At 41.4% G+C, this 24,626-nt stretch overlaps 1 protein-coding gene across 1 annotated transcript in view; it reads left to right on the forward strand.

Annotated features, from left to right (window-relative positions):
• ZDS (zeta-carotene desaturase) overlaps positions 1 to 24,626 on the forward strand; it is a 367,078-nt gene that overhangs the window by 70,262 nt on the left and 272,190 nt on the right. The window contains exons 4-5 of the mRNA XM_089439231.1: positions 24,105 to 24,177; positions 24,401 to 24,474. Coding sequence (XP_089295357.1) covers positions 24,105 to 24,177; positions 24,401 to 24,474 — 147 coding nt within the window. The remainder of the gene's footprint in view (positions 1 to 24,104; positions 24,178 to 24,400; positions 24,475 to 24,626) is intronic.

Genomic DNA, 24,626 nt, shown 5'->3' on the forward strand with positions numbered 1-24,626 from the left:
TAGCACTAAGCACTAATCGCGCATCAAAAATCACTTCCTTTTCCCGATCCGGGGCTCCCAGGGGCTACTTTGACCTCATGCGCAGTCTTCATGGGCCTCGGTCAGCGCGCTTTGACCGAGGTCCTCGTCATTCCACGCTGGCTGCCATTGCCACTGGTTCAGGGTGATTTTGATCGCTGTTTTGGATTTCTTTAGAGATTTGTTCGACCTGATACAATCATGGTTCTTTGACAGTCTTCTATGGATCCAATTCGGATCAGTGAATGTAATATGAAAATGATGAAATGCGATTATCTAAAGCAAAGAACAATGTAGTACTAAGAAAAATTAACATGGTATCAGAGCTGGGCTGAAGAAAAGACATCGAGATCACCCTTATGAGGACACTTGTGTGAAAGAGATGGCGGAGACCTAAAAGAATGCTAGGGTTTGAAGGAAACCCTAGGTACTTTTAGGGTTTGATGGAGATCATGAGAGTAGGGATTAACCCCAGAAGTCACTTTGGTCCTAGATATGATAAAGATTTGAAGTGAAAAGTTGCTCCAACACCTGTGGCAGATTCCATGTAACCCTAGATGGGCTAGTCTCACTCTTGAAGATAAAATGATCTTTGCATTAGTTGTAGGTAGTTGAGGTATCTCCTCCTTTGATTATATCTGTGATATATGATTGATGACCTGTGGTATCTCATGATTAAGAAGGGAAGGACTTGGAATAGGGATTTTGCGAATGATTACATTTCTTCTGAAGATTCTTGGTGATAAGATCAAGAGGGAGATGATCACTTCCCTTCAACCCTCGTTAAAGATAAGTACATTATAGACCTATTTCTTTATGACAGTGCTCTTGTTTAGGTTTATCATTTTGATTGTTGTTCCTGCATGAATATCTGTAGTTGAATACTTTTAACTTCTTGATGAAGATGTAAACAATGCCCTTTTAAGGATCATTTGTATACTAAAAGGTGCAAGAAAAAAAAATTGGTTCAAGGAAGCTAGAGTAGGAACCTGATGCTAATCTATTTCAAGATGACAATGTGTATGTGCTATAAAGGTATTTGAATGTTGATCAGTGGTTGTCATTGATGTCAACCCAAGCAGCACCAGGGGCTACCCCGATCTTGCAAGGGCATTTTGACTTGACAACTCATATTATTTTGCGTCAAATATCTTCTCGATGGATTCTACTCGTCGAGATGTTTCCGTTGATATATGGTATGCCTCCGAGTTCTTCACGGTTTGAGAGTTATTTGCGTTTGAAGTTAGTAACCCCAGTTAGTGGGCTAAAACCCTATGGGGTTGTGGCATGGCACTCATAATTGGTTGTGGTCATTGAATAGTCAATAATTAATAATATTTTTTTGCTCCTAAATCCCTCCAACGTTCACTTGTTGAGGACTCTCTGAACTCAAGACATTCATATAAATAATGACCCTCATATCCTCCTCTTGTGGGGATTTTGTGACTTCAAAGTTTAAACAGGTCATCGTGGCATTTTCGCTATAATATATATATATATTTTGTTATATTTGCGAAGCTTCAGAAGCTGAAATTAAAACCCATTTGAGCTGAAATCTTGATGAACCGCGTGACCGAATTTCAGATCTTGGTTTGCTATATTTTCGGAGATATGATCTGAGCAAGTTAGGGTTTTTGCAGGCTCCCGAATTCCATGCGAAACAGGTGACATTGGGAAAATCGTCATAACTTTCTCTTTGAGCATTGGATTCAAATTTTGTAAATAGTCACAGAAAGAGGATGGACTATAGTTTGTTGAGTAGCATTTTCAGGGCCGAAGGTCGCAACAGTGACACGTGGCACTTCGTACAATTTCGCTTTACTTAACTAGGCTATAATCAGGTCATCGTGGGAAATTGGGCATAACTCTTTCTTGAAGAATCCAATCTTGATCAGGCCTGTGGGGTTGCAAAGAGGACTCAGAGGGCTACCACAGGATGAAATTTCAAACTCTGGAGATCCGAAATTACATAGATACAACAGATTCAATATCGAGCTCCTAGAAGGCAAGAAAAAACATGCATTCAAGGATCACTGCAGTAAGGACCAAACATCAACAGTCAAGGGTAAGTCTCCTATGGCAAGGTATGTATGATTAAGTGTTTACAATTGAATTTTGAGTATCATCTCTGACATATGTTTTTGCAGGACAACGTAAGTATATACAGGGTCTCGGTTATATCTCTATATCTCTATATGTCATAGTTAGTTTTGATACCACATTTCGAATGTCCTATTCTTGATACTACACGTTTGATGCTACACCAAGTCTGCTAAATCTATATGATGTTGTAAGTTCATGTTACTTGTCTTGTCATAGTTGATAGAATGGTCTCTGTTGGTGTACTTAGAACTTGGTTCATCACAAGTCTAGGGTTTGTGATCAGTTTCTATTGTATATATCTTTAGGTCAGTTTTGGATATAGTCTTGTATAGAGTCCAAGCCTATATCAAGAGTGGAAGTCTTTGTCTACTGCTGCAACAAGTCAACAACAAAAGTGACAAGAACATTTCAGGTACGCATTGTAATTTTAATCTGTATTTATTCATTAGTATGCACTTACATGTGTTTTGCAGGCAGAGGTAAGTGAAGGGTATTTTGTTCTTCTTTTTGAGATAGAGTTTCGCTGGGCAAATTTTCATGCAGGTAGAAGAAGATTCAAGGACGGCATCAAGTGAGCATTCAAGAGCTAAAGTATCAAATCAAAGGAAGCATTGCAGTGGGACATCCTTGAAAGACATGACAACCATCCGTATATTGTGAAGAAGTGTCAAGGTCAAGAGTCATCATTGTAAAGTTGTAAAAGAGTCATTTGTAAAAGTGTCATCATTGGAAGAGTCATTATTGTAAAAGAATCAATCTGCCTAGAGTTGAAAAGGCATTGTTGGGAGGTATAGGAGTCTCTGTTGAGATGATGTTGAAGTGAACAAAGTTCATCCTTCACGTTAAATACTCCAGAAGACTTGGAATATAAAGATATCCATGATGATACAAATATTATATATTAAATGTGTGAATAAGATTGGTGATACAATGAAAACGAGAGACTTGCTTATATACCAAGCAGGTGTCTCTTCATGGAGAGTCATGTCTCATTGAGACATGACCCTTCAACCTAATTACTAATTAACTAATCATTATTTATGATTATTATCATTTACAATATTTTACATTATTTCCTATATATTTATTCATAACATTGCCTTCTTCCTCAAAAAGCTTTGTCCTCAAAGCTTGTCAATGAAAAAGGCTTGATCTCTTCTTTGGGTTCAAATGTCTTCTGATTTCGGAACAGTCATCTTCGTCGATACAAGTTGACATGATCTTCTAAGTGACAAACAAAATTGTCGCACTGAGAAGGGATCAGACCATCCTAGATTAATTCTCTGTGGAATATTCTGATCACTGGTATTTTGTAACGAATTGTCATCGTAGGACTGGACTGAGGTTATCTCAATATTCTTCGAAACATCAACGTGTTGTTTATGTTTTGAATGGTACATATACGTAGTTTGATTGAGTTGTCTACTTTTGTGATTCGGATGTCGATAGGGAACTTTTTTGGTTTGACTTCCCCTTGTTAGGTGTGTGGAAATTTTTTGATTTCCTTCTAGTACTAAGGTTTTTGAGTTAGGTACATAATCTTTGTTTGGAATTTTCATCGTCTAGATTGTAATATGTGAATGTGTTTTTCCTTCCACTGATTGATCCTCTTCTTGAGTTCTGCTATTGACTGGTTTTGTTAGGCCCCTATACTACTAGTGTAACCCCTTATTGTTATTAGTACAACCCACTTATTATATTGATGTACCCATGTAGTGCCCATATTGTTACTAATGTGCCCCATAGAAGCCCACTATTGTTATTATTGTGCCCTTACATTATTATTGTTATGTCGGCTATGGTTATGTTATGACCCCTTAGACTCCTATATATAGAAAGGAGGTCTTTTCATTTGTATCATCCAAGAATTGTTCATTTATGTAATGTAAAGGAGGTTGCCCCCTCGAAGAGGCTGAATTCTAAGGCGTTTATCTATCTTTTCTTGAGTTGGTTTCATAACATTTGGTATTAGAGCTTTGGATTCTAGGGTTTCGCTGCTCCAAACAGGTCATCGTAGCATTTTCGCTATAACTTTTTTCTGTGACGTTTCAGAAGTCGCAAAAAAAACCCATTTGAGAAGAAATCGCGCTGAACCTTGGGTCCGAATTTCAGAGCTTTTGGCGCAATATTTGTGGAGATATGATCTGAGGAAGTTGGTCTTTTTGCAGACTCTTGAATTACATTCAAAACAGGTGACCTGGGGAAAATAGTCATAACCTTCTCTCTGAGCATTGGATTGAAATTTCGTAAGAAGGTAAAGAAAGAGGACAGACTGTAGTTTCTTGTATATCGTGTTCAGAACCAAATATCGAAAATTGTAGATGTGGCACTTCATACAACTTCGCTCTTCTGGAAAGGTCTATAATCTGGTCATCTTTAGAGATTGTGCATAACTCTTCCCTGGAGAATCCAATTTGGGTCAGACTGGTGGCATTGGAAAGAGGACACAGAGGGCTACTACAGGTAGTGTTGACCAATACTGGTCAACTGCCCATGCAGTCCACCTCCTTTCTGATTGACAGAGAGGGGTAGCTCCTGAGCGACATGTCCGTGCCAGCCTACAATCATCGACAGCTTGATCATTTTTGTTGTAAACCCAGTCTGCATGTTTGAATTGTAAATAATCTAAGCAGATCAGAGTCATGTATGTAAAGTTGCCTAGGTGGACCTAACTTTCTAATGATGATCTGCGTCCCGGGAGGTTTTTAGTCTCACCGATCCATGGATCGGCAGAGTTTTCCTTCAAACCCGACCCCAAAGCCGGGATGCATTTTGTTATTAGGACTTTAGGAGAATCCTAGCGTGTTAATCTGCTAGATTATAGTTGTGTCGCAGAACTGGGTGGTTTATGAGGGTCTATGTTAAAGTGGGTTCGTCCCCTTAAGATGTAAATTGTAAAAGTCATGATGTAATGTGTCTTGAGGGTTGAGAAATGTTTAAATCCCCTCATGAGTCCTAGGTCCTAGGTCCTAGGGGATGTTTCCAACGGTTTGGTTCAAATGATCCATTTAGAAAATAAATAAAATATTAAAATAAAATTAAAAAAAAATAAAAAATAATAAAAAATTCATAAAACAAAGCAAAAACCCTAAATAATAAAATAATAATATTTTTTGTGAACACATGCAAAATATCATTTTTAAATAAAATCGACGGATGAGATCAAGAGATGTCTTGATCCTCATCAATGGTCGAGATCAGTTCTACATGGATCACCCAAAACTAGCCGTTGGGATCATTTCCTTTTTATAGGGTCTTAGGGGGTCATTTTACAGGTTTATCTGATCTGTGAGTCTGTACTGAAAGCTCTCTTGTAATCTGATTTCTGATTAATAAAGAAGACTTTGGGGTTCAAACTGGTTGGTGTTACTCTCTGGAATTGCTGTGAGATGTTTGCTTTTCTGCATATTTCAGTTTTCAGCAGTTAAAATAGCTGGTTTTTGTCAGAGCATTGTGAGTACAGGTATCTTGCTCACATGTTAGGGTTTGAATGTTGTAGGGTTTTTGGAATAATGGCAGGTATCTCCATTGTTCCTTGAATTCTACCAGCATTTCTTGCCCTCTTTGCTGATGTTTGCTTGAGGTGTGCAGGAAAACTTTAGGTGCAGGGTATTTGTGGGCGTTTGGGGAAGTTCTGGGCTGAACCAGCCGACTCCCACAGGCTGTTCTGTGCAGAGCCCAGCTGATTGTGCCCTGGGTTAATCCTTTTTAAAAGTTCATTTCATGATTTACATTGAGAAATTTTCTTTCTGCTCACAGTAAAGTTCAAGTTTTTCTGATTTTTCAAAAGTATTACTGCAATCATGGTTAAATCTGGCTGTTCTAGAGCTTTAAAATTTTGATTTTGGGTAAATTTTGAAGGGTCTACTGTAAAATTTTGTGGATATCTGCCAGAGTTCTTTTCCTGCAGGGTATCTGTCATCAGGTGATGTTGCAGTTCAATTTTAGTGACCAGGTCGTGGGTTAAGCGTGTTATTTCCACTGCATAGATTGATTTAGCAAGACCAAGTGAGCAGCGTGAGTTGCTTCCGACTGCTGCTGAAAACACATTGTGCCAAAGTGAGAGTCAAGCGTGAAAAGGTGCGTTCTGCATGTTTCAAATCATCCCAGGTATTTACAAAACCCTGCTGTCCTTTTAAAACTGCAAGCACAACACTGAAGACGACAGAGAAAGTTTTGAAACAAAGTGGAAGCGTGAATGTATACACAATTCAGGTTTTAGATTTGAGTAACTTGTGATTTGATTTCTGGTGAAACGTATTGAGCAATTTCATCAAACCAGGCAAATTTAAATCGTTTTTGTTCCAAAGCCGTCGGTTTCTTTCATTTACGCATCGATTTCTCCTCTCTGAGCTAGGGCTAAGTCTCTCATTCGAAAACCCTTGCTTGATCTTTTCATTTATGTGTTAGTCTTTTGCATCAAAGCAGGGTTACGATTTTTAGCGTTTAGGCGATGCTTTCATTGTCGGATTGCTTCTGAATATCACTGCGTTTTTCCTGGTGCGTGCTTTCGAGCCCTTGCATTTTCCTCTGCCGACATCTGAGCATCATTTGTGTTTACGCCTTTAGTCATCGAGGTCACGTCCCCATCGTTTTTTTTTTTTGATCACGCCTTTGAAGCTCTGCGTCACAATCATTTGCGTCTTCGGTTTGGCTGCAAGTCAACTACCCTCCATCGAGCCTTGCCGTCGTTCAACCTGCACAGATAAACAAAGATTTTCCTCTGCGGCTTGTTTTTTTTATTTGAATGCGTTAGCTTGGGTCACGATTTGCATGCTTGGGTTACGATTTTGGTTTACGCTTTCAGCGTTTCGGCTGCTTCCATCAACGTGAGTCTGCCCGCAGTCGTTTTTCATTGAATCCCTCTCGTCTTAACGCTGTATCGGTCACCAGATCTTCAACGAGTTTCAAAATCGTTTCCTTTACGATTGCTGTAGACTGTGCTTTGGATGCATTGGGTGGTTGAGCCTTGCGTTTTTGCTGTAGCCGCGTTGATTGTGGGTCAAACCCGTCCGTCGTCTCAGTCCCAGCCCCGTTCTTCTTCTATCCTGCGTTGTCTCGCCTTTGTCTGAGCTGCGTCTTGCCCTGAGCCGTTTTTCATTTCCTTTTTGTGTGCCCAGGCCTGAAATACGCCTCTTCTGGCTGCCATTCCCTGCACGTTACCCCCGCCGTCGAAGGACTGAGGATCGTATCTCTGCAGCATCGTTTTGGTCATTTTCTAATTCGTTTTATCTGCTTTGGTTATGCGTAGGTGTTAGCATAGTTAGGGTTAGGTTTATAGAGTTTCAAATTCATTTCATTTAGATTTTAAGATTTGTATTTTAAATAAATAAAACATAAAAAAAAAGAGTGGGTAGCATATGGTTTACGATCAAATTTTAATTGATTTCATTTGTTTTAGTTTAGCATAGGTTAGTTTAGTTATAATTTAGTTTTTTTTTATAAATTTTAAATTTTAGATTTCATTCTTAAAGTATTTCCTTTTTTTTTTTAGGATTTTTATAAATATAAAAATATATATATATATATATATATATATATAAAATTATTTTTATTTTGATTAGCTTTTAAATTTAGATTTTAAATTTTTTAGGAATTAGGTTTTAGAGATTTTAATTTTTTTTTAGGATTTGATTTTTTTTTTATAGTTTTATTCAAAAAAATAAAAAAATAAAATAAATAAATAAATAAAAAAATTTGTGGAAAATTTATTTTGCCAGTTTCAGTCTTTTTATTCATGCTGTATCTTTCACGCTGAGATTTAAAGCATTGCTCTCTTTATCTGATGATTGCTGTCTGTGGTTCATGTTCTTATATCATCTAGCTAGTAATCATTTAGATCTTCTAAGGCACTGGTCTATCAAATCAATAAAACCATTTTAGTGCATCTCGTCTCCTGGCCCAACTGTTTGGCAGTTGGCCTTCATTTTTCCTCAGGGTCTACCCCCCTTAGCCGTGGGAGACAGGCTTAAACGGAGAGACCGGGGATCAGAGTGACAGCCCCCGGTCTGAGCGTTGTCGTGCCAATCCGCGCGACAACATTTTTTGGCGCCGTTGCCGGGGATAGAGTTTTTCTGTCCTTGGTCCTTGTTTTTCAAGCTTTTCCGTGCTTAGCTTCTTGTTCAAGTGGCGACTCCACTTCCTATATTATCTGCAAGAGTGTACACTAGAAGACATCCAAGCGGTCTGTGCAATCCTACTCCTGACCCTGAAAAGGTTTATAGGGTGCGATCACACAAACTCGCTTCTCGTACACTTCTTGGAAATCTTGGACAAGAAGCCCTCTCCGATATTCATTTGCTCTTTAAAGGTCAAGTTAAGCGCAGCACCATGAGTCTGTTTGCCCCTTGTGATTTTTCTAACATTCCTGGAGCCCCCAATGATATTCCATCTGTTGGGATAGACAAATTGCCTAGCTTTCATGGAGATAATGCCATTACTGTTAATTCCCATTTGCGAGATTTCAACATATGGATGGCTAAGTATGCTAGATCTCCTGATTTTGACCATGAAGATGTCAGGATGGCCCTTTTTATCTTGACTCTAGGAGGTGATGCTCATGACTGGTTTACAGAAAAACCTCCTAATTCTTTTGACTCTTTACAATCAATCATTAATTCGTTTAGAGAAAAATTTGGAGATAAGAGAGAGGGAAGACATCTTGTAAGAGCTCTTACTCTGATGAAAAAGAGAGAAGACGAAACTGTTGAAGAATTTAATAGAAGGTTTAATGGTATTATTAGAGAATTACCTCAGGACTATAAACCTTCAGATAAAACTCTCCAAGATTTTTATATCGATGCCTTTGGTCCTGAACCATCTTATGAGTTAAGGCGTGCCAAACTTACTGATTATCGTGATTGCCAAGCCTTAGCTGTAGAACTTGAAAAGGACAAGGCAGCTTCTGGGAAGTCTGAAATCCCAGGCGTTGATAGGGCTGCTACGAAACTAAAGGAACCTAAGGGAAAAGCAGCCCAGGAGCCTGAAAATGAACTTGTTCTCAAATTGCTTCAGAAAATTGAAACCATGGAAATTAATCATAACAAGGAGATAAACACTTTGCAGAATAGGTTAATTCAAATGGAAAGAGCGCAACCGCAAAATTTTCAGCCTCGAAATAATAATAACAGAAATAGTAACTGGCAAAGAAAGGGTCAATCTAGTGAGCAGAGGCCCCCTAATCCGCTTACCAATCTGGTGGATGATGCTCCTCCTTACTGTCGTGCTTGTGCTGATTTTCACGAAGAATCCTCTTGTCTCATTATCAGAAGACTTTTCGATAATGGAATGTTTGGGACAGGTGAGCAAATAAACGTGGTAGGGAGCAAGTTTCCTTTGCCCATGAATGATTGGATGGAGGTTAAGGAAAGAAGCTATGATGTTGTAAATCCTAAATCTGCTTTTAGTATAAATAACCTTGAAAACGAAGATGACATTTTGGCCAGGTTATATGGTGAGAAACCCTCTCCTGAGAAAATTCTGGAAATTGCTAGAGATAAGGGTATAACATACCAGAGAAGGGATAAAGATCAGAGCGGGAATCAAATTCCTCCTCGAACTTTAAACCCTGGTATAAACTCAGGAATAGATGTCGACTTGGGAGTTGGTTTAATAATGCTAAAATCTGGGTTCCCGTGTCTGAGATCGCTAAGATCCCTTCCCAAAGAGACAAATTACTAAAAGCAATTCAGGGTCCTCAAGTCAACGCTTCTCAACAGAAGATGCCTCTTCTTTTATGCGGCGATATGAGATGGGTCTTATCGATGATACAATTGTCTGTCTTTCTTCTGATTGAGATATGTTTACTCGAGATATGTCATGATGCAGCTATAATTGTATATCTTAGATGAGGCTTATGATGATGATGGAAATTCCTCCCTAGTTGAGAGGGAGTGTTGAAATTTGGCATCTTCAAGACGGATTTCCCTTAAGGGAAACCCCAAAGTAAACCCTCCTTGTCCCATAGAAAGAATAAATTATTAATGCAAATAAATATGTATTTTCATTGAGCAAATTCAAAATTCAAATTTACCTATTTCCCTCCAAAAGGAAATTTAAGTCGGCCTATTGGATCAAGTCGGCTTGCCTCCTAGAGTTGTGTCCTTTCATTCTCATGAACAACTATATATTTTCCCATATGTTCTCCTCCAAATCAGTATAATTGTCTAAGACAGTCTTGCGAATTTTCTGAGGTGTGAACCATCTGTGGAAGCAGCGTGACTTTGTCTGAGGTTTTGAGTCCTCTATGTGATGCGTATTCATCCATCTTTGTGGTGTGAATTATGACTTATATAAGGTGTGGACTATATGTTATCTATTTCTTTTGCTATCTCGCATAACTGTAATTGCCACAAAACCTTGCTCTCTCGCATGTCTGTAATGGCATCATCATCGCTGTTATATTATGGTTCATCGCAGCAGCTTGAAAGGGTCTATTATATATTTGCAGTATGTTCACATTGGTATGTTGATCTTCTCTCTGAATGTAAGTGGATTCACATCACTCATCAAGGACTCACACTTGCATTAATGTAGTGCTTTCACATCATTGTAATATCTGTATGGTCTATGGCCTTGATATCGCATCACTGAAATGATGTATATGGTTTCACTATAATGACATGTCATCTTGTATATGGTATGGTCTCGTATGTGTTCCTCTGCGATGATAAGTATACAGTTCCTATGTGTTATGTATGGCAATATGATATCCGCGTTAGACATCAGTTCCTCTGCGTTCTGTCTGGCATTGACTCTCTGTTCGCTCATTTCAGTTACAAGGTATGGCACACTCATGGTATGGCACTTGCATCACACTCTATGGTATTCAGACTCGCATATGCACAGTATCAATTGATCTCAACACTTTATATATTGTTGGCATTCATATAGATGTGTAGTAAGTTATATGGATCTCGGCACTGTTGTATGGCGCACTATATATGGAATCAAAGTTATATATATGGCAGGCATCACTGTTGTTTGACATCGCAGATATATATATATGGCATCACCGTTATATATAAGGCATTAGCATCTCTGTTCATCAGAGTTGTATGGCATCAATGTATTATAGTTGTTTAGCATCACAATTACTTGATATCTCAGTTATATATCAGAGCAGTCCTTGACATCATATGTATATGCAGCGCAGTAGTATGGTCGGAGTCTCGTTCCTCTGTTTTATGTATAACCCTTGGCATCACAGTCATGTACAGCATCACAAACATAACGGATATGTACAGCAGTATTGACATCTCAGTCCAGTAATATGTATTATGTACAACAATATCGGCATACCAGTCCAGTGATGTGTATGTACTATGGCATTCTGAGACCTCAGTTCAGTTATTTGTATGGTATATCTAATATATGGCAGCCTTGCAACTCAGAGCGGTAGTATTATTTATATATTGTAATACTAATGTCAGTATGGCGAAACATTAATGGCAATATTGTATATTCAGTGAAACTTGTTCATAATCGAAGTTGTGAACAAGACTTATATAGGCTCCAAGAAGCTTGATGATATTTGTACCTTTCTATTGAACTTTTGATGACAATCTAATAGAAGAAGAAGAATTTGGAAGGGTTTTCCCCCTTGTGGGGTTTTCCCCTGGTCTCTGACCAAAATCATGGTATCCCTTGTGCATGTTTTTCTTCTATTGTTCCTTTATGTTCCACTGCAATGTTGAAGTTATTGTTCTTTCTCTATAATTGTTAATAATGTTTAAATGCTATGTGGTGAATGTAATATGAAAATGATGAAATGCAATTATCTAAAGTAAAGAACAATATATCCCTAATAAAAATTAACATGTTTTATATCATTTCATGTTAGGTTCTTGTACTCCTTTTTGTGTGCTTTTAAGGATGTTTCTTGCATACACCCTTTTTACTTGGCTATATAATTTGGCTGTATTTTCTAGCCCCCCTTGATCTATTTTGTTCTTTAGAGGACAATAATATAAATCTAATTTGATTTTGTTTCATTTTGAGAAGTGTAAGTTGTGTAAATTCCAAACCGGAATATTATTCCAGCAACTGGTAATTATTCTCCTAATTGTTAATTGTTGAAATTTCTAAGTTTGACATGTTAGAAATCCCTACTGCATTATGTGGTTTATTTCACCTACTTGTTTATTCCATTAACAAATTATTTATACATATAAATACTGAAAATAAACACAAATGCAGCCTTAACTCATATACAAATCAACAACTGAAATACTAGACAAACACACAAGGGACAACGTTATTTTTGGACAATCGTCCCCGGAAAAACCCAATGTAGGAAAACTGATGCAACAGTTTTGAGGGTTTTATTATTATGCATATTTCTAGAGTACAACTAGGGTGCCGAATTGGCACACCCAATAGAGATTGTTACACGACAGTAATACCTCTTCTTGGAGACAAATATTCAGCTAGTCTGCCCCACGAAAATCCTTTCGGTGCTTCTCCTAGGCTCTGCGTCAGCCCTGCTAGCCTCAACGTAGCTCCTGAACCCTCTGCGTCAGCCTTCTACCTCTCTGCATCAGCCTCTGCACAGTCTCTAGTTGCCTTTGTGTGGCTCTTGTTGCCTTTGTGTAGCTATGGCTGCCTCTACGTCAACCTCTTCAGTCATTGCACTGACCCTCAGGCACTATCTCTTCCTCTCTGCTATGTACTCATTGCCCCTCGCTGCAACAGATCACTTGTTTGAATTTTCTCAGCAAACCCTGCTCCAGAAAATCAATCTCATTGATCAATCTTGGTGTATTTCCAACTAACCCTCAAGCCTCCTCTTATACTTTTCCTGTTGAGTCTTCAACGACCGAGATTAAGTCTCTAATCAACGACTAAGATTAGATTTGGATTGATCCATGTCATTTAGAACATTCTCACCCAGCTTTATATTAATACCCATTAATATTTTTATTTTCCCAAGTTTAGACTTAGGAACCCCATTAAAAATATTAATTATTTTAATATCTCTCTAACCGGGTGGAATTTCCCCAAACCATTTCTGGGTCTTGGAGATCTCATGCGCTTTAGCTTCTCCACCAATTTTCATGGCTAGAGCACATCCGATGCTACCACAAATCAACACTCCCTCTTAGCGAGGAATGTGCTCTAGTAATGCTCCACCACTGAACATCACACTGATCCTTCCGCACTGGTACCTGTGCTGATGCTGAGCTTGCTACCCTACATCCACTGCATTGCTGCCTCTTGTACTGCTGCCCATGGCTCTGCCACTGCCACTGCTACATCTGTACTGCAACTCCCTCTCAACACGCTGCATCATGCTGCCCATAGCACTACCACTGCTAACTGTTGCACTGCAACTTAGATACTGAGAAGTAAGTAATTGATCTACCCAACTACTCACATCCTTGTTAGTCTGGAAGCCTTCTGATGCTGAAGCTACTTCTGCTGCTATCCTGTGCTCCCTCTGCTATCTCTGCGCTGCTGCAAACACTTCTGTGCCTCTCGCACTACTGCAGCCTCCTTTGTGCCTTTCTGCGCTGTTGCAACCCCCACTGTGCTGCTACAAATCTCTGCACTCTAGCACTGCCTTGTCGCTCCATCCGCATCTTGCTTCTACTGACATCCGTCATCCTGCTACTGTCATTCGGTGCTCCCGTAGCCGGATATGATCCAAGAGTTTGGGTACCTCAAGGATCCTACCCCTTATCTTCTGTAGTCCTCCTGACTACAACTCGATGTCACCCCACCTCTTCTCTAGAGGTGCATGAGCACTCATGGCCCAATCGTCATCCGTCTCGACTTTTTTCTCCACCTTAGTCGGAGCTGCCTTGGAGTCAGAAGCCACTCCCTAATTCTTCTTCCTGGGACACTGGGTTGCATAATGACCCAACTCCCCACATTGGAAACACTTTACCTTGGAGATGTCCTTCTTCTTCCTCTTCCCCTGCTGTCCCGCAGATGCCAGAGCTGCATCCTCCTCATTCCCTTTCTTGATTCGACCCCCTCTGCTGCTACTCCCCGCCTTGGTCAACTGTCTGATCTCTTCTTGGCGATGAGCTGCCCACATCTCTTCCCATCCTGGAAGATTAGCTCTGCCCAAAATGCTTTGGACAAATGTCTCGCAATCCTCATAGACTGCATTCAGTCTCGGTCCTCACAATGAACCCCTAATCTGGCGTGACCCCTATGGAAGTAAGTTTGTCCCGAATCTCTTGCAACATGCTGAGGTATAGATCTATCTGCTCCCCTTCTGCATCTGATATGACCGCAACTGATTCTCTAGTAGCATTTTCCGCTGCACGGAAGTGCCCTGATACAATGTTGTCAAAGTATCCCACATCTCCTTTGCCATATTCATCTGGACAATATGTGGTGCGACATGATCCTTGACCTCATCAAGGATTATGCACTTTGCCTTTGCCATTGCATCCTCATACTTCTCATTATCAGCTGGGTTGACTGGGATAGCCATGGTTCTCAAGATGAAGCCCTTGATGTGATGTCTATCTAGAACAGACAGGATCTTGGCTTTCCAGATGACAAAGTTGGAGGCCCCGTCCAACCTGTCCTGGTCCTTCAGTCTGTTCACTGCCATCTCTGCTCCTTCTTCTGGACTCCCTCTGACATTCGACTTCCCTCCTGAAATCTCCCTCTAAGTCACGATTTCCCTGCGGGAAATCTTCCCGTCAATTGTCGATTTGCTCCTCCCTGATCCTCTTTGCAACTGCAACTCGGATCTGGATTTCTTGGCTAAAAATTCGTCAAGGCAACGACTCTCTCTACCTTGGTTCTGTCCCATTAGGTACTATTTTGCTTAGGCAACAACAACACCCCACCAACTTCCTAATCCACAATCTGCCCATAGCTCCTTATGCCCCAACAACTAAAGAAACTGAGCCTTCCAGCTCTGCGCAATCCCGACAAAGGCTATATCACTCCTTTGGCCAACTGCGTCAAGCCTGTTGGAATTTCTAAGTCTAACTGTTAGAAATCCTTTATGTATTTTCTGATTTATTTATGGCTGCATGTTTGTTTAATTAACAAGTTATTTACCATGTAAATACTGAAAATAAATACAAGTACATGCTCAACGCATTACAAATCACCAACTGAAGGAAAAACAAGCACACAAGTGACACCGTTGTTTTTGGACTAATGTCCCCGGAAAAACCCAATGCGGGAAAACTGGTGCAGCTATCTAAGGGTTTTATTATTAAGCAGTTTCAGAATACAATCTAGGTGCCAAATCGGCTCACCCAACAGAGAATGATCTCGGCAATAATACCTCTCAATCGGAGATAGATATTCTGGCTAAAACCCCGGATGAACAATCCCACAACTCTCAGCTCCAATCCACCCCACGAAATCTCCATCATCTGCCTCTAGGGACTGTGTCAGCCTCTCTGGCCTAGTGTCAACCCAATGTCACCCCAACTCGCCATGCGTCAGCCTCTGGAGGTACTGCGTCAACCTCTAGAGCCTCTGCGTCACCCACGATGGCTCTCTCTGGCACTGTGCAGCTCCTGATTGCCTCTGCGTGGGCCCTGACTGGCTTTGCGTGGCCTCCAGTTGGCTTTGCGTCCCTCTCTCCCGGTTTCTGTGCTGATGCTCCGGTACCCTCTCTGCCTCTCTGCTTCTGTATTCACTGCCCTTCAGTTGCAACTTTGATCACTCCTTTGATTTCCTCAGCAAGCCCTGCCCCAGAAAATCAAATTCTTGATCAACTCGGTGTATTCTCCAAGTGACCCTCAAGCCTCCTCTTATACTTTTCTCGTTGACAATTCAACGACCGAGATTAAGTCCCTAATCAACGCTAAGATGAACTCTAGCTTGATCCATGACTTTTGGACCCTTCTAACACAGTTTTATATTAATTCACATTAATATCTTATTTTCCCTAAGTTTAGACTTCGGGACTCCATTAAAAATATTAATTATTTTAATATCTCCCAAACTGTTTAGAATTTGCCCAAACCATTTCTGGGTATTGGAGATCTCATGTGCTTTAGCCTCTCCACCAATTTTCGTGGCTAGAGCACATCCGATGCTACTCCAAATCAACACCCCCTCTTAGCGAGAATTGTGCTCTTGTAATATTCTACATTGAGCATCACCTTGATCATCGGGCATCGGTCCTGGTGCTGATGCTAGGCCTGCTGCCCAACATCCTCTGTATTACTGCATCATGTACTGCTACCCATGGCCTTGCCACTGCCACTGCTACATCCGTACGACAACCCCTCTCATCATGCTGCATTGCGCAGCCCATTGCACTGCCACTGCTAACTGCTGCACTGCAACTTAGTTACTAAGAAGTAAGTAACTGATCTCCCAACTCTGATATCTCTGTCAGGCTAGAGACACCATCGATGCTGAAACTCCCTCTGTCGCTGACAAGTGCCCCTTCTCTGACCTCTGCGTTGCTGCAACAACTCCATGCTTCTCGCACTGCTGCCTCACGCTGTCTTGGGAATCCTACACTGCAGCTCCCTCTGTTGCTCCATCCGCATCCGTGTCTACTGACATCTGCTAGTACTGCTACTCCTCTTCGGTGCTCCCATAGGTATAATCCAAGACGCTGGGTACCTCGAGGATCCTGCCCCTCATCGCCTGTAGTCCATTTGACTACAGCTTGATGTCTCCCCACTTCCTCTCAAGTGGCGTGTGAGCACTCATGGCATAGTCACCATCTGTCTCCACTTCCTTCTCTGCCCTTGTTGGCACAACCTTGGTCTCAAAAGCCTCTCCCTTTCTCTTTTTCCTCGGACACTGGCTCGCATAGTGACCCAGTTCCCCACAGTGAAGCATTTGACCTTAGAGAGGTCATTCTTCTTCCGTTTCTCTTGTTTTCCCTTAGATGCTAGGGCAACATCCTCCTCTTCCTCCTTCTTGATTCTGACCCCCTTGCCGCTGCTTCCCGCCTTGGTCAACCTTCTGATCTCTTCTTGAACAAAGAGCCACCCACAATTCCTCCCAATCTGGAAGGGTCGACCTGCCCAGTATACTCTGGACAAACACCTCCCAGTCTTCTGAGACTGCGTGTAGGGTTGTCCTCACCATCAATTCTTGATCCAGCATGGCCCCTATGGAAGTCAGCTGATCCTGGATCTCCTTCAATCGACTGAGGAAGGGGTCGATCTGTTCTCCCTTCTGCATCTGGTATGACCACAACTGATTTTCTAGTAGCATCTTCCTCTGCACAGAAGTATGCTAATACAATTTCGTCAGGGCCTCCCACATTGCATTTGTCGTTTCCTTTTCGGCAATTTGTGGTACTACATGGTCCTTGACCCCATCAAGGATGATGCTCTTGGCCCTCGCCATCGCCTCCTCGTACTTGTCGTTTTCAACTGGGTCAACTGGGATCACTATCGTCTTCAAGGCGAAGTGCTTGAAACGATTCCTGTCTACAATGGACAAGATTCTGGGCTTCCAAACTACGAAGTTTGAGGCTCCGTCCAGTTTGTCTTTGTCTCTTAGCCTGTTCACTGCCATTTCGCTGCTCCTCTACATCCCTTCTGGAATTTCTCGGTGTGACTCCCTCTGAGCCTTGATTTCCCTCCTGGAAACCCCTCTGCCAATGTCGAGATGCCCCCATTCTGATCGTTAGTGCAGTTGCACCACTTATCTGGATTTCTTGGCTAGAAATCCTCAACAGCAACTCCCTCCTCCTTGGTCTTGCCCTGTTAGGTATTGTTCTAAGTCCTGACCACAGTACCCCACCAACTTCACTTTGCAACTTACCCACAGCCTCCTATGCCTCAACAAATTGAAGGTTAGAGCTTCTAGGCTCTGCGCAATCCTGACACTAGCAAAATCCACACCTCCTGGCCATGGGTGTCAATCCTTCCTGATTGAGAAAGATGACCGGGCACTGCGTAGGTCAGGTCTGCTCCCTTCTGTCACCGCGCTGATTCTCCTCCTAGCTCAAACTTGATGACATAGGGACTGCCTCACCCCTCCCTTACTGCTTCTCCTCTAGGAACAACTTATGTCACTCGGGACAACTGTTTCTGCTTTTGCTGCTCTGCTCGACTGACGCCCTTAGTTATCCTTTGATCTACAACCATGCTCTGATACCATGTTGGAATTTCTAAGTCTAACTGTTAGAAATCCTTCATCAACTGAAGGAAAAACAAGCACACAAGCGACATTATTGTTTTTGGACTAATGTTCCCGGAGAAACCCAATGCGGGAAAACCGATGCAGCTATCTGAGCGTTTTATTACTAAGCAGTTTTAGAATACAATCGGGGTGCCAAACCGGCTCACCCAACAGAGAATGATCTCGGCAGTAGTACCTCTCAATCGGAGACAGATATTCCTGGTAAAACCCCGGATGAACAATCCCACAACTCTCAGCTCCAATCTACCCCATGAAATCTTTAGCGTCTGCCTCTAGGGGCTGCGTCAGCCTCTATGGCCCAGTGTAAGCCCAAAGTCACCCCAACTCGCCCGTCGCCTCTGGAGGCACTGTGTCAGCCTCTAGAGCCTCTGTGTCACCCACGTTGGCTCTCTCTGGCACTGCGCAGCTCCTGACTGCCTCTGCGTGGGCTTTGACTGGCTGTGGCTGGCCTCCAGCTGGCTCTGCGTCCCTCTCTTCCGGCTTCTGCGCTGATGCTCCCGGTACCCTTTATGCTTCTCTGCTTCTATATTCACTGCCTCTCAGTTGCAACTTTGATCACTCCTTCTATTTTCTCAGCAAGCCCTGCCCCAAAAAATCGAATTCTTGATCAACTCGGTGTATTCTCCAAGTGACCCTCAAGCCTCCTCTTATACTTTTCTCGTTGACAATTCAACGACAGAGATTAAGTCCCTAATCAACGGCGAAGATTAACTCTGCCTGATCCATGACTTTTGGACCCTTCTAACACATTTTTATATTAATTCACATTAATATTTTATTTTCCCTAAGTTTAGACTTCCGGACTCCATTAAAAATATTGATTATTTTAATATCTCCCACATTATTTAGAATCTGTCTAAACCATTTCTGGGCATTGGAGATCTCACATGCTTTAGCCTTTCCACCAATTTCGTGGTTAGAGCACATCCGATGCTACCCCAAATCAACGAAGCCTACCTGGCTGAGTAGGATGACGTGTTGCTTTGTGAGCCTCTCTCTGCCTCTCTCTGCCTCTGCGCTAGACCTCTCTCTGGCTCGAAATGATGAAGCAGGCCCTCTGCGTCACTCCTTCTCTACTGCTTTCTGCTTAGGAGCAACTCTGTCTCTCGGGATAGGTGTTACTGCTGCAAATAATTTTGATTATGCTGGTGCCTTTAGTCCTCCTGTGATCTGCAATGCTCTGATACCATGTTGAAATTTCTAAGTTTGACACATTAGAAATCCCTACTGCATTATCTGGTTTATTTCAACTACTTGTTTATTCCATTAACAAGTTATACATATAAATACTGAAAATAAACACAAATGCAGCCTTAACTCCTATACAGATCAACAACTGAAATACTAGACAAACACACAAAGGACATCGTTATTTTTGGACAATCTTCCCCGGAAAAACCCAATGCAGGAAAACTGGTGCAACAGTTCTGAGGGTTTTATTATTATACAGATTTCTTGAGTACAACTAGGGTGCCGAACTGGCTCACCCAACAGAGATTGTTACACGACAGTAATACCTCTTCTCGGAGACAGATATTCAGTTAGTCTGCCCCACGAAAATCCTTCCGATGCTTCTCCTAGGCTTTGCGTCAGCCCTGCTAGCGAGTCTGGCAATTACGTCCAGACTCTCCCCCAAGCACTTCCTTCTCTTCACAGTTGAGATGAGTCTAGCTACAGTCGGGTACCTTGGGCCTCAGGACTCACTATCCAGCCTCAAGTCCTGTACCTTGCAAACTGTATTCGAGTATTTTCCCACTGGTTTATTTCACCCAGCTCAAGGGTATCTTTTTCCTCCTATCTGGACTCCTTCCCCATCTATATCCCCCACCCTAGGAGCAGATGAGTAACTGTTTCTTTTTAACTGTTTCAAACAGTTTTTGTTAAAATACCTTAACTCCTAATTATCCATTAATTAGGTAACAAAATATATCCTGGCCTTCCAGCCTCAGTCATTTATCATTTTAACAACATAAAGTAAGAAAATTAATGTAGTAAAAGGTAAAATAAAACTTAGTAACCACAGTAATTGTTTATGCAGCTTGGGGTGTTACACACATCCTGCCACAACACACTGTCTTTGCATCATCTCTTATCACGCTGTTGATGTCTGGTTGCTGTTACCCACCAACCACTGCGCAACTGTGATGTATGTTGCATCTGGACTGCTCCTGACACTGCCATAATGTTGCCAACACTGCATCTGCAATGCAACTCCCTCTCATCTATTTCATGCTGCAACTGCAACTTTTGCAACTGAAAAGCATCCAAAATACTGAATCAAATGTGATTAGTATAATGCATCTGTCACCCAAGTCTTTGACTGCTGCTAGTATCTACACTGTCACTGAAGAATCTGCGCTGCTGCTAACTCTGCAGTGTGCACCATGCCAACTGCATTGCTGCCAATTCTGCATTACGCTCTCCAGCATCTGACTGCTACTAGTCTCTGCAACTGTCTCTCTGGCATCTGACTGCATCAACTGTCACTGATCCATCCTGCTACTCAACACTGTGGGCCTTGTAGCTAAGTATTGATCAATGAGGTGGACTCCTTTAGGATCCTGCCCATCTATAGCGCTCTGGGCTACAACACTAAGTCACCCCACCTCACTCCTGGAGGTATGTTAGCAAACATGGCGAAGTCTTCCTCTAGCCTGGAGGAAAGCCTATTGATCTCTGCTGACGTTGCCTACTGGTCCTGCTTCTCCTCCTTGTCCTTCTTCCTGAGAGGAAACTGGGTACTGTAGTGACTAAGTTCACCACATCTGAAGCACTTGACCTTCGATAGGTCCTTCTTCCTTCTCCCCTTGTCTCTAACTGGGACCCTTAGATGTGAGGGCCACATTCTCCTCCTCCTTCACCTGCTTCAATCCACTGGTACTACCACTGATGGAGCTCTTAAATAGAGTTCATCTCAACTCCTCCTGCTGCAAATCGACCCACATCCTGTCCCACCTTGGCAAGGTATCTCTTCCCAAGATACTTTGGAGGAATACTTGCCATTCCTCTGAGACACTGTTGAGTGCCAATCGCACTAGCTCTGTGGGTTGAGGTGCTGCCCCAATAGTTTACAACTAGTCTCAGACCTCCTGAATCCTGGTGAGGAAGGGGTCTATGCCTTCCCCTTTGTGCACCCTGATGCATCTCAACTTCTGCTCTAAGTACATCTTCCGCTGCTCGAAAGTATCTTGGTATAGCATGGAGAGGGTCTCCCACATCTCTTTGGCGTTCCTTTGCCCGCTATATGTGAGACAATATGATCCCTGACTTCGTCGCGGATCAACCTCTTCGCCCGTGCCATTTCCTTCTTGTACTCCTTCAGCTGATCTGCATCCTTGGGAACTGCTACCACTGCATCAATATATGTTTTCAGGCCAAACTCATCCAGAAGGAAGGACATCCTTGTCTTCCAGATGACGTAGTTGGAAGCTCCATCCAACCAGTCCTGATCATGAAGCCCAACAGTGGCCATCTCAACAAAATGTTGAAAATCTCCTCTTTCCTTCTGCTCTGCTATTCGCACTCCCTTGTAGAGTGAGAAGATCTGCTCACAACGACTGCTGATCTGCAAGGAAAAATTGAACTTCTCGAGACTAGAAGTTCCCTGAGGAAAATTTTCCTTCTGTGTGTGCTCTTCTTCCTTTCAACCGACATTGGCCTTGCTCTAGCAAACTGTTGCAAAAGCTACTGCGTCTAGCTAGAGACCTGCTCAATGAAAATCTAAGCTGCTCCCTCTACCTCTAGAATCACTCGATCTGGAAAGATCGAATTTTTCTGCTCCTCACTCAGAAAAATCAAACCTCCACAAGTAATTTGGCATCTTGGCAAAATGACTGTGTTGCCCTTGGGAATTTCGGCATGTTGCCCACAATGAGCAGCAAAATCCCTTCTCTCTTCGCCTTTGAGCTCTATGGTTGATCAACTGCGCTCTGACACCATGTGTAAATTCCAAACTGAAGTGTTATTGCAGCAACTGGAAATTATTCTCCTAATTATTAATTTAATTTAACAATTTATTTATTGTTTGCTACAACAAATACTGAATAAATCACACTGCAATCTACACAAATAAAATTGCAAAAGAATAAATGCTGGAAGAAATGCTAGCATAAACACATAAAATAACATAGTTATTATTGGTAAAAAATCCCCGGGAAAACCCAACTTGGGATAATCGGTGCAACAACTGAGGGTTTTATTATTAAGCAACAATGAAATAATCTGAGGACAACTGGATGCCGTAACTGGCAATCCTATATAGAATTACTGGCAAAAATCTGGAGAGGAATTTTCCTCACCCCACAGGCAATCTCCCAGCACAACTTGCCTTTATAATTTCGGCCATTTGAGCCTCTACGTTGCTTTGCGTAGCTGGCTGGACGTCTAGCCTTGGGCTGGACTCTGATGAAGTCGTTCTGCCTTCTGTTGACAAGAAAGACCCTTCTCCGGCACTCTGGGACTCCTTCTCGGCCTGTGGAATTGAAAACGTCAATCTCTCCCGGCAAATCGACTTTGCCTCTAGAGGCTACTACGCTGTCCCAACATCAGCCTCTCTGCAATTGCACTCACCGGATCTGGAAACTTTCCTCAGGCTTCACTATCTCTGCCCCTCTCTCACTACTTCGATCTCACTAGCTCTCTCTCCGACAACTAATTGCTACTACTCTGGAAATCTATTTGCTCATGAAATCGAATTGCTCAAGTGTCCAAGTGATTTTTCCATCACCACATCGACTTCCTCTTATAATCCTCTGTTGGAGCACCAATGATCAAGATTAAAACATAATCGATGACTAGTATCATCTCTGGATCGATCTGTGTGAGTTTCTAGATGATTCTCGCCTTGACTTAATTAATACTGATTAATTAACCATATTCCGTAAGTTTAGACTTAGGAAATATTTAAAAACTGGTTAATAATCTAATTAAGTCATTTGTAGGTGGGATTTCTAGAAATGATTTACGGGTTTTGGAGATCTCATGTATTCTAGCCTCTCCACCAAATTTCAAGGCTAGAACACATCCGATGCTACGAAAACTAACATAAGTGTTCTTTGTATGATTGAAAAGGTATGTAGATGAATTGTATAACTTTCCATCTATAATGGTGCAAGAACTCATGATAGTAAAATTAATGAAATGCCTGCTAGAATACATGCTCTACAGAAATGAAGGCAATGCTAGAACTATTTTTATAGTGAAATTGAGCAATGGAGGCAAAATTTTATGTGGAATAAAATGCTTGTTTTGTGCTTTGTTAATGGACTTAATTTCCTCAGCATGTCTTAAATGATCATTATATTATCACATTTTTCCAGATGTGTAGGAGATGTCTATGAATTGTTAGTGTGTGTCCAAGAGTTGTTGGGCAGGTTTCTTGTATTAATTGTTGAATTATATGCAGCCATCTCAATGTCACTCTTAGCAATATGGTTGTTATAATTGTAACTGAAAAATGCCTTTTTTGGGTTGGAGCAAAGTGTTGTGTAAGTTTCTTTGTATCCTATAATCTAAACTAATATATAAGACATGGGCAGACCAATCCTATAAATTGTAACTAGCGGTTGGATTGCGTAAATAATGTTCAATAGATTGTTCAAAATGTGTGCATCTGAATATTACTCTGATATACCTTTAGGCTTTTATCAGTATAATTCTTTTTCCAATCCCTAATTCATGGTAATAATACATATTTATTACTTAGAACAAAACTGGATTGATTATCATGGGAGTCGTTCTAAGTTGGTGTAACTGTCCCGATTAATGCTAGTAATTTGCTATGAGGTTATAGTTTTTGCTCATTGTAAGACAACCAAGAGATTTGACTTTGCAAGGGTGTGATCAATTATCCTTATTCTGTTTTGTTACTTGCAAACCATGTGCAGGTTGGCGCTGACGAAAACTTATTGGTAAAGGAGCATACTCATACTTTCATCAACAAAGGTGGACAGATTGGGGGTATTGTGCTCATCTCGACTAGATTTATTGAACAAATCCGAGTGAATACTAGAATAAAGACAAGATATGGTTTATTTTCTTATGCATTAAAATCATGCTCACTGTACCTTCAGTTGCAACACAGCCAAACATCTTGGCAACATTTGTGATGTGAAGCCCATAGTTATGTTTGGTTTCTTGGAACATCAGATTCTTTATAAAGGAATTATATTGTGTTTTACAGAACTCGATTTTCGATTTCTTACTGGGGCTCCACTACATGGTATTAAAGCATTCCTTACAACTAATCAACTCCTTGTAAGTACCTTTATCAGTAACTGTCTTTATTGTGAATAGATATTAGAGGTTCATATTCAATACTTGACAATGCAAACAATTTCATGCTACTTAAATAAATCTGCTTATCGGACATACATGTAATGTTTTTTTGTTTCTGTCTGTTTCAAGTA

Source organism: Pinus tabuliformis, chromosome 9 (genome assembly GCF_031772625.1).
Source record: "Pinus tabuliformis cultivar Carrire ecotype Pingquan chromosome 9, CPIR1, whole genome shotgun sequence".
Lineage (NCBI taxonomy): Eukaryota > Viridiplantae > Streptophyta > Pinopsida > Pinales > Pinaceae > Pinus > Pinus tabuliformis.